The sequence below is a fragment of the Chenopodium album genome, chromosome 13 (genome assembly GCF_948465745.1).
Source record: "Chenopodium album chromosome 13, dcCheAlbu1.1, whole genome shotgun sequence".
NCBI classification, from domain to species: domain Eukaryota; kingdom Viridiplantae; phylum Streptophyta; class Magnoliopsida; order Caryophyllales; family Amaranthaceae; genus Chenopodium; species Chenopodium album.
Genome location: NC_137846.1, coordinates 36,020,062 through 36,030,652, shown reverse-complemented (window position 1 = coordinate 36,030,652; position 10,591 = coordinate 36,020,062). Strand labels below are relative to the sequence as shown.

The 10,591-nt window shown below is 39.8% G+C and overlaps 1 protein-coding gene and 1 non-coding gene across 2 annotated transcripts; one reads left to right on the top strand and one right to left on the bottom strand.

Annotated features, from left to right (window-relative positions):
• Positions 1-2,711: 2,711 nt before the first annotated feature.
• On the bottom strand, positions 2,712-2,822 carry LOC145577263 (small nucleolar RNA R71). Its single transcript, XR_014098719.1, has one exon. It is a non-coding gene; the product is annotated as a small nucleolar RNA R71 (small nucleolar RNA).
• A 3,339-nt stretch (positions 2,823-6,161) lies between these two features.
• Positions 6,162-7,864, top strand: LOC145575463 (uncharacterized). Its single transcript, XM_081633333.1, has 2 exons — positions 6,162-6,743; positions 7,175-7,864. Exons 1-2 carry the CDS (start codon positions 6,162-6,164, stop codon positions 7,862-7,864), a joined length of 1,272 nt encoding a protein of 423 aa, XP_081489459.1.
• The last annotated feature ends 2,727 nt before the right edge of the window (positions 7,865-10,591 follow it).

Here is a 10,591-nt window from a genome sequence, read left to right as displayed (position 1 = left end):
TGGTGATGGAAATAGATGTGAGAAGAGTCAAAGATGATGACTCTTTAGGCTAGGTAAGCTAAGTGGTGTGGGTTCAAGCCCCCAAGTCTAGCTCTATATGGGTAAGGATAAGCATTGGAAATGACTCGATCATGCATGGATATGAATATAAAAGTGGTTTCACCTCGATGAGAGGTCTCCTACGTATCCGTTAGGAATTAGGCCAAACGTAGCTCTAACTGAACTTTGCACGAGTGTGTGTACATCTCAAAGGGGCCTTTCACGGGTTGTAATGTGGTTAAGATGATGGTGTAAAGAAGGAAAGGGTAAAAGGCTCAAGACCCGAGAGAGTCCCCAATATGTGTAATTTTGAATTTTGTAAGTTTATTTTTCATATACTTTTTTTGTTTCGAATATCTTTTCTTTTTTTTTTCATTCTTTTGAATCAATGTAGCAATCTCGGATCATGCGATCTATCACTCACTTACCATTCATGTTTCTTAGGCATGGTACCAAGCACTCGATGAGAGACGCAATTCGAGACGTGTTCGTATCCAAGACATTGGAACACTTGCCTTTAGACACTGTTTTTTTTTTATTTACTTAATCTTTTTTTTTCATTTGAACTTGGTTTTTGAATGTTACACAAATTGCACACCTTCTTACCCTAGGGTTAGGTGAATGTGGGTTGAATAAATAAGGCCAATCGTTAGACGAGGCTCAAAGTGGTTGACGAATGAATGGATATGTGATTGAATGGTTAATAGGGAATAAATGAGTTGCAAAGGTGCCTCAAGTCATTAATGTACCTTGTGTTAGGTTCGAAAATTGATTTTTTTTATGAGTGAATGAAAATGCTATGATCGAGATGTAATGGAAATATGCTCATTTTATTAATGGAAAAGGTGAACGTGATGAGTGTCATTTATGGCACTCATTTGTTCTCTTTTAGGGTGATTTTAGGTTGTTTTTATAGCTCTTTTCTTTCCCTTTTCCTTATTTTTGCTCTTTATTTCTTTAGTTTGCATTTTCCTTAGTCGATTTTCCTTTTCATGCATTTCTTGGGTTTTCTTGTCTTTTTCACTTTTATTTGTTTGTTTTCTCTCATTTTTCAGGTTAAGATCGTTGTCCAAGAATTCACGAGGTTTCTCCTCGAGTTTTGCATCGATGAGGATGCCTAGTGTCCTCCATTAGAAGCTCAAGTATGGAGATGTGCAAGTTCCTAGTGACCATATATCGTGCATTCAAGCTGTCGGGGCACGAATTCTCGTGTTGAACCCGCCATCAGGGTCTTTTAGGGTCTGCCATGCTCCATGTTCATCAAACACATCAAGTGGAGTGCACAAGGAACATCAAGAATGAAGGGGAAGAAGCTGCCTTGTTCCCAAACGCGGGCACGCGCGACCATGGCGCGAGCGCGCGGTGCCTTGGCGCGGGTGCGCCTCCCGCTTATCCTGCTCCGTACCCTTTTTCTTGCGGCCGTGCATCTTCAAAGTTAAGGCCGCACCTGTACCGGTTCTTTTGGGACGACTAACTAATTTCTCTTTTGTTAGTTTTACTATATATAGTTTTCTCTTCATATTGAGAGGGGGGATCAGAAAAGAATTAGAATTAGAATTAGGTTTTGATTTTCTTAGAGAAAGAAACTCTAGATTTTAGATTTTGTAGAGAGAGAAACATTGAAGATTGATGGTTGATGATTGATGATAGTTGCAATTGGTTTGAATTCAAGAACATTTCCTTTGATTTGATCGAGCTTGTAAGAATTTTCTTTACTTTAATTCACTTTTAGCTTTTAATTTCAATTGTTTTGTTGAATGTTCAAGTTTATTGATTGTTTGATTTGATTAGTTTAATTGGAATGATTTTGAAGAATTTGATGAATTGTATAGCTTTGTTCTTGATTTCTTTAATGGGTTGTGAGTAGTTTGCTTGCTAGGATGTGGTGAAGCATGTATTAGTGATGGATCATTAGCAAATTGGGAGGTTTTTGATTTATTTAGTATTGTGATTAAATTGGTTGATTGATTTTGTGCATGTGTATGGATTAGAAGGAGTGATCAACCTTGTTCTTCATGCTAGATTGCATTGTGTGTTTACATTGATACGGACCATTGATTTTTAGTTCACATTTATCGATTGAGTTTGGTTTGTGATGTTCCTAGTAGAGTCTTTCGTAGTTGGCGGTAGTTCGACCTCTGGGAGATAGCTTGTCGAGCTCTTTTGATTGCATTATCTATCTTCCCTCGCAATACTCAAATTAATCAATCTCCAACCCAATTAGTGCGTATTCATTGCAAGTATATGTGGATCCTAATTCCCTAGTGTTTTATATCAATTTACTTTGTGTTTGCTTTATTGGTTTTGTAGAACTTAGACTTCCTACATTCCTTTTTACGCTACGAGATAGCTTGACTTTGGCAATAGTTAACTTCCACCTATTCCTTTGGGTTCGACCCTTGACTTACCTCGATACTAGTATTTAGGTGTGTTAAGTGTTTACAAATTTAGTTTTGACCGTGGGAGGATTAGTTTCAACGACCTAGTCTCAACCCGCGTAAAAAATGGCGCCGTTGCCGGGGAGTGGCGTAGTTGTTTGCTATTTCCTTTCTCTTTAATTGGAAGAGCTCAAGAGTGGCTAGACAAGGAAGTGAAGCCTAATTCCCTGAGAACTTGGGATGAAGTCACTAAAGAATTTCTTTCCCGTTTCTTCCCTCAAAATAAAACGTCGGAGGCAAGAGCTTTGATTCAAGGTTTCAAGAAAAGGACTAGTGAAAGCCTCTATAAAGCATGGGAGAGATACAGTACAAGGAGTATCAACGCGAGTGTCCTCATCATGGAATCCCCACTTACCAAATCATTGAAATTTTTTATGGTGGTTTAAGTTCTCAAGGGAGGTCAACTCTTGATGCCGGAGCCGGAGGCCCAATCATGAAAAAGACCGAAGAAGAGGTTGTTGATATTATTGAGGATGTAGTGAGACACTACATGGATTGGCAAGATGGTGAGAAAGAGCCGACAAATAAGAGTAACACCACGGGATGCTCGATCGATCAACTCAATGCTATCAACAATTTGTCCATGCAAATTTCGGATTCAGGGAAAGAGGTGGTATCTATCAAGGTTAAGCTCGAGAGTGCAACTTCACAAGCACGGATTCTTCCCTCCCAAATTAAGGGGAGAGGTACATCTCCTTACCCTAACACTCTTCCCTCTTCTTGTTATATGATTAGTGAATGTTGGTTTTGTGATTTATGTGGAATGAATGATCATGATGCTTCTTTTTTCCCCAATGTTTCTTGTGATAGAAATGATGAATATGATGGAAATGGGAGTGAGCATGTGAATTATGTTACTAATAATGATTTTGCACCTAGATTTAATGCTGATAGAAATGTTGGGAATAGGAATTATCACAGCTAAGGGAACTATGATAATTATAACTAAAATAGTGGTTATGGGAACCAAAGAATCCAACGGTTTCGTGGTAACTATAACAACCATGGTTATAATGGTCAAAGTCATGGCCAAGGATATGGAGATCATAACCAAGGTTATGGTAACTATAATCAAAATTATGGCCAAAATCAAGGTAGGGGTAATTGGAGTAATCAAAGTAGGGGGAATTTTCAAAACAATGCTCAAAGAGGTACCCCACTCGGATTTATTCCAAAGGCCCAAGGACAATGTGATAGTTTCTATGATCAACCTTCTTCATCTAGGAGTTGGTTAGAGGATATCATTGAGAACCAAACCAAGGTGTTGAATTCTCATATAACCCTTAGTAATGAGAAGATTAATGACATGATGACTTATATCAGGGGGTTAGAGAACCAAATTTCTCAATTGGCTAGTATGTTGAAAGAGTTTGCTAATTTTTTTTCTTTGACTTCACAAGGCTTAGATCCTAAGAGTTCTATGAATGCAATTGTGACTAGGAGTGGTAGGATTCTTGAGAGTGGAGTTTCTAAGAAGAGTGATGCAAAGGAGAACCCTAGCAAAGATCCAATTGAAAATGAGGGAGATGAGAGTCATTTGGTTAAGAGAGTTGATGAGGAACAAGTTGAGAAAGTGAAAGAGGAAGTGAGAGAAGTTATCAAACCTAAGCTCCCATACCCCCAAAAGTTCAATAGGCACAAATTAGATGAACAATTTGGCAAATTCATAGAGATGCTTAGGCAACTTCATCTTACCCTCCCATTCACCGATGTCATTGACTAAATGCCGAATTATGAAAAATTCTTTAAGGAAATCTTGAGTGGGAGGAGAACATGTGATATGGAGGAAACGGATAGTTTGACCGAAAATTGTAGTGCCATCATAATGAACAAGATGCCGCCTAAGTTGAAGGACCCCGGGAATTTTTCCATCCCTTGTGCTATTAACAAGACACAATTTAATATTGCCTTGTGTGACCTAGGAGCTAGTGTTAGCCTTATGCCATACTCGGTCTATCAAAGACTTGAGCTAGGAGAACTTTCACCTACCAACATTACCTTACAATTAGCCGATAGGTCCATTAAAATCCCAAAAGTTAAGGTAGAGGATGTTCCCTTAAGGGTTGGGAAATTTTTGATCCCGATAGATTTTGTTGTGCTTAATATGGACGAAGATTTTAATATCCCTATCATTCTTGGTAGACCCTTCCTTGCAACATCGGGAGCTTTGATTGATGTCAAGAGTGCTAAAATTTCTCTAAAAGTGGGGGAAGAAGAGATTGAGTTTGATTTGAATGAGAGTATGCAATACCCTTCTTCTTCTTTAGAGAATTGTATGAGAATCGAAAGTTTAGATGACATTGTGAATTCCATGCAAGAGAACTCGCTCGCCTCTAATGATCCTCTTGAATGTGTTTTTTTGAACAAAGAAAAGACAGGTGAGCATGGCAAAGAAATGGCTTTCCTTGAAAGATTCATTGATGAGAACTTAGAAGGAAGTGATGAGCAATTATGCATGAAGATATCAAGCCAAGAAGCTTTATAAGCGGCCTCAACCAAAGAAGATAAAGGTGTTCCAACGGTAGAGCTCAAACCTCTACCATTACACCTTAGGTATGAGTTCTTAGGCCCAAATTCTACTTATCCCGTGATTGTTAGTGCATCTTTAAGCAAGAGCCAAGCTCAAGAGTTATGTGATGTTTTGAGAAGGCACCAACGTGCTTTGGGATATACCATTGATGACATCAAGGGTATAAGCCCCGCTTTATGCACACACCACATAACCCTTGAGGAGGGCGCTCTTCCTTCTATTGAGAGACAACGGAAACTACATCCCCAAATGGGGGAGTTGGTGAAAAAAGAGATTACCAAGCTTTTAGATGCGGGAATCATATTCCCCATCTCGAGTTCTAGGTGGGTCTCCCCCGTTCATGTTGTCCCAAAGAAGGGAGGCATGACCGTTGTCGAGAATGAAAAAGGTGAGCTCATTCCGACGAGGACGGTCATGGGATGGAGGATGTGTACAAACTATAGACTTCTAAACACATCCACCAAGAAAGATCACTTTCCCCTTCCTTTCATTGATAAAATGCTAGAAAGATTAACAAGGCATAAGTATTATTGTTTTCTTGATGGTTATTCTGGAGTTTTCCAAATCCTTATACACCCGGATGACCAAGAGAAAACAACCTTCACTTGTCCATAAGGTACATTTGCCTATAGGAGAATGCCGTTCGGACTTTGTAATGCTCCCGCAACACTCCAACGATGTATGATGAGTATCTTTGATATGTTAAAGGAGGAGATGGAAGTGTTTATGAATGACTTCTCCGTAGGCAGTGTTTCATTTGAGGCATGCCTTGAAAATCTTGAGAAATGTTTAGCAAGGTGTGAGAAGGTGAACTTGGTTTTGAATTGGGAGAAATGTCACTTCATGGTGGAGGAAGGCATAGTCCTTGGTCATAAGATTTCTCACATGGGGATAGAGGTGGACATGAGGTTATTGAAAAGCTTCCACCTTCGGTCAATGTGAAAGGAGTGAGATCTTTCTTAGGACATGCCGGGTTTTATAGAAGATTCATCAAGGATTTCTCACTCATTGCAAAGCCCCTCAATGATCTTCTTCAACAGGACGTCGAGTTTGTATTTGATGATAAGTGTTTGGAAGCATTCAACAAATTGAAGAAAGCTTTGATCTCTACTCCCATTGTCCAAGCTCCTAGGTGGGATTCGCCTTTTGAATTGATGTGTGATGCTAGTGATACGGCCATTGGCGGTGTGTTGGGTCAAATAGTTGATAAGAAGCTCCATGTCATTTATTACATGTCAAAGATTCTAAATGGTGCTCAAAGGAACTACACAACAACGGAGAAAGAGTTCTTGGCAATTGTTTATTCTTTTGAAAAATTTCGATGCTATTTGTTAGGGTCTAAGACGATTGTCTTCACCGATCATGCGGCCCTAAAATATCTCTTTTCTAAGAAGGAACCGAAGCCAAGGTTAATCCGTTGGGTGCTTGAGCTTCAAACTTTTGACCTTGAAATTAGAGATAAAAAAGGAGCGGAAAATGTAGTTACGGATCATTTATCTAGACTTGAGGATTTTCAAGTTCGAGATGATGGGTGTCCTATAGAAGATAGAATGTTGGATGATTCTTTGTATGCCATACATGTAAAGGAACTCCCATGGTTTGCCGATTTGGTTAACTATCTTTCTTGTGGGGAGTTTCCTCCTTCATTTACCAAGAATCGAAGAAAGAAGCTTAAGAGGGAGGCTAGGAATTTTATGTGTGGGATGAACCGATCTTGTACAAGAGAGGTGTTGATGGTTTGTTGCGTAGATGTGTGCCAAATGAGGAGATACCTAGTGTGTTGAAGATGTGCCACTCGGATCCTAGTGGTGGTCACATGGGTGTTTCTAGGGCATCTTCCAAAGTGCTTCAATGTGGATTATGGTGGCCAAATCTCTTCAAGAATACTTGGGAATTTGTCAAGAGTTGTGACCGGTGCCAAAAAACCAGAAATATTTCAAGGAGAAATGAGATGCCCCAACAACCCATTCTTGAGGTGAAAGTTTTTGATGTATGGGGAACTGATTTCATGGGTCCTTTTCCTTCTTCATATGGGAATCAATATATTCTTGTTGCCGTTTATTATGTGTCGAAATGGGTTGAAGCCAGTGCTTCACCAACAAACGATCATGAGGTAGCAATGAAGATGTTTAAGAAGATAATTTTCCCAAGATTTGGCATTCCCAAGGCGGTCATAAGTGATAATGGATCTCATTTTGTGCATAGTGCCTTCCGCAAGATGTTGAAGAAGCATGGAGTTAATCAACGTTTCAGACTCCCCTATCATAATCAAACTAGTGGACAAATTGAGGTGTCCAATCATCAAATCAAGTTGATTCTTGAGAAGACGGTTGCAAGAAATAGGGAAGATTGGTCGGATAAGCTTGATGATGCTTTGTGGGCATATAGAATGGCCTTTAAGAATCCTATTGGCACCACTCCTTACCGCTTGGTTTATGGGAAGTCTTGTCATCTTTCGGTTGAACTTGAGCATCGTACTCATTGGGCTATTAAGAAAATCAATTTTTACTTGGCAAGTGCAGGTGAGCAACGTTGGCTTGATCTCCATGAGTTGGAAGAACTTCGTTTGGATGCATATGATTATGCAAGCATGTACAAAACTTGTACCAAGGAGGTGCATGATAAGCTTATTGAGAAGAAGGAGTTTAATGTTGGTGATAAGGTGCTCCTTTACAGTTTAAGGATGAGATTATTTCCCGGAAAGTTAATGTCTCGTTGGAGTGGTCCTTTTGTGGTTCAAGAGGTTTTCCCCAATGATGCGGTTGAAATCTCTCCTTTGGATTTCTCAAGGTCTTTCAAAGTCAATGGCCATAGGCTCAAGCGTTACTATGATGGAGTTTTTGTTGGAGTCACATAATATGACCCTCTATAAACCACCTTAAAGGGTGGAGAACGTCAAGCTAATGACGTTAAACAAGCTCTTCTCGGGAGGCAACCCGAATTTCTAACTCTCTTTTCTATTTTCTTTGATTTTATTTTTCCTTTTTGATGCTTTTATTCTAATTTATTTTCTTTCTTAACTGTGTTCTAGGGTGATTTTGATTGGATGGAAGTAAGGTTTCCAACAATTTTGGTACCTAATTTGAGGATGAAGTGTTCAATTTGAGTGCTTGGAGGCATATGTAAGAATTGAAGCTTGGTGGGTTCGAAATGGTGGGTTCATGAAATTGTCGTGTTGAACCCACGGTAAAGGCGTTTAGGTACTGCCAAGTCTCGTGTTCATCACGATCATGTAGCTTGTGCCCACCGATGTACGCACAAGAGGGTTTTGGAGGAGCAAAAGTCTCAGAAGGGTGCGGGCGCGCGCGGCCAGGTGACGCATGCACACAGCCCCTTCGCGCGGGCGCGCCCCGCTACTGCCCCTTTCTTTTAAGTGCACCATCCTTCACTTCTCTCGCTTCCTCCATTTTCTTACTTCATTTCTCTTGTTGTGTTCTAGCGTAATCAGCTTCTATGCTACCATATTATCATCATAATATCATCATTTTTCACTTCATTTAGTTGATTATTACTCTAAAAATTTCCAATATCACACTTTCCTTGTGATTTTCTCTTTCCAACAGTTGGGATTTTTGGGTACTATTTGATTAGGGTTTTGAGTTTGCAATTTTGGATTAAAAGTGTGTGATTGTGCAAATTTGTTCCATTTCATTGATTTTTCTCATCAATTCAAGGTATGATTTCTTCATTTCTTTTGGTTTTCTTGATAAATTTTCTACCTTGGTTTTTCATGAGAAATTTGATTTGTTTTGGTACTTACATTAATGGTGCTTTCATATTGCTTATTTCTTCCCTCCAATACTTGTATTGATGATGGTTATTAATGGATAATTGAACTTGTAATGCTTGATTTTGCTTGAAAAATCCCTATTTTGGTATTATCATTGTTGGATATGTTGTTTTGATGTTTGGTAGTAATGATATCCATATCGATGGGTTCTAGATGATTGATTGGAGTGTTGTTTCTCTTGGTGCTCATTTATAGTTCATAAATTCATGCTAGCATTATTGTTCAAGTGCATTTTTATACTTATGGTATGATAATTTGCTCATTTTCATGATAATGGTGGCCTCAAATTTATAAGCTATTGATATGCACCATCTTTTCACATCATTTCTCTCATAATTTTGAACCTAGTTCTTGTTTGCTTGTGTGTAGATGGCACCTCTTCGCCTGGCCAAGAGGGCACGGAGTTCTACTTCTAGGGAGGTTGTGCCACCTCCACCCAATGTCAAAGAGACTTATGGCATTGAATTCACCAAGCAAGAGCATTGGGATAATTTCATTCGTCTTTCATCTAGGAAGCTTCTATCAACTCGATTCTATGATGCATCGGCAAGAACATCATTAGGAATTGATGATGATGTGAGATTCATGGCTCGAAATTTGGGGTTGGAAGAATTCATTGGTCTTAATGCTCCGACCTAAGCTCGCATCACCTTCGAGTTTATTTCATCTTTAGAAGTGAATGAGGAGAAGTTGGATGGTGTGTCTACCCAAATACTTACTTTTAAAATTTTCAACAATGACCACTCGGTTCCTCTCTCCAATTTCTATGAAGCCTTCAAGTTTCCTTCGCCAATAGAGGGTACTCCCTACATTTACCCGGCTTTTGAGGTTTTACAAAGAGATCATGATTATAAGGAACATCGTTGGTGGAGGCACATATCGGTTGAAGATAGCTATCGTCCCCAATATTCCAAATTGACTTCCATCATCCACCTGGCCTTGAGATACTTTAGTAGGCTCCTCACATATGCATTTTTCTCAAAGAGTCTCTTGGAGCCATCTCTGGGGAGGAGCTAAGTTGGCTTTTGTTGGTGGATAAGCCTTTTGAGCATAAGGTCGAGGTACTTGATTTTGCGTCCAATTTGCTTAATCGTTTCATCGATATTCGTGATGGTGTTTTTTTCTCCGAAAGCATTCAATTGGGAGGAATGATCACTATCTTGATCATCTCTCTCAACAAGAAATATGGGAAGATGCTTGAATCCCTTGAGCCTATTCGTGATAAGCGAGAGAAGACTCCATCTCAACTACTTAGTATCTATGCCTTGATCAATCAAAGATTTTTGGAGCGCACTTCTCAAGAAGACTTGTTTATTTGAAAAGTTTCAAGGACAATAGATTGGTGCCCCATCCCTCACCCGGAGGATACGGCTCGATGCTTAGGCACCGCTCTTCGATGGAGGCCAAACAAGTAGCCGGTCGACCAATCTCTCAAGAAAGCTCCTTTCCCGAATCTCCGCCACAATCCATATGTCCCTCTCGCTCCCTCTTTGCCCCCGGTTGAACGGGGAGGTACTCCTATCCCTTCTTCTACTTCTTCTACTACACTTAAGTTATCCACTTTGTATGCCAAGTTAGATTCCATTGCTAATGTTTTGTATTCCATGCCTTTGGGGCGGGATTCTTCTCTTGGCTATGATTTCCATGGCAATCAAGGGTATAACTTCCATGTTAGGAGGGGGGAGATTGACCCTTACTTGAACTATCCATACCTCCCGGTCCAACAAGGACCTATCCCTCAATGGGAACCCTTTGACCCATCCGTCGGACCTAGAACTTGTTACCCCCTATTGG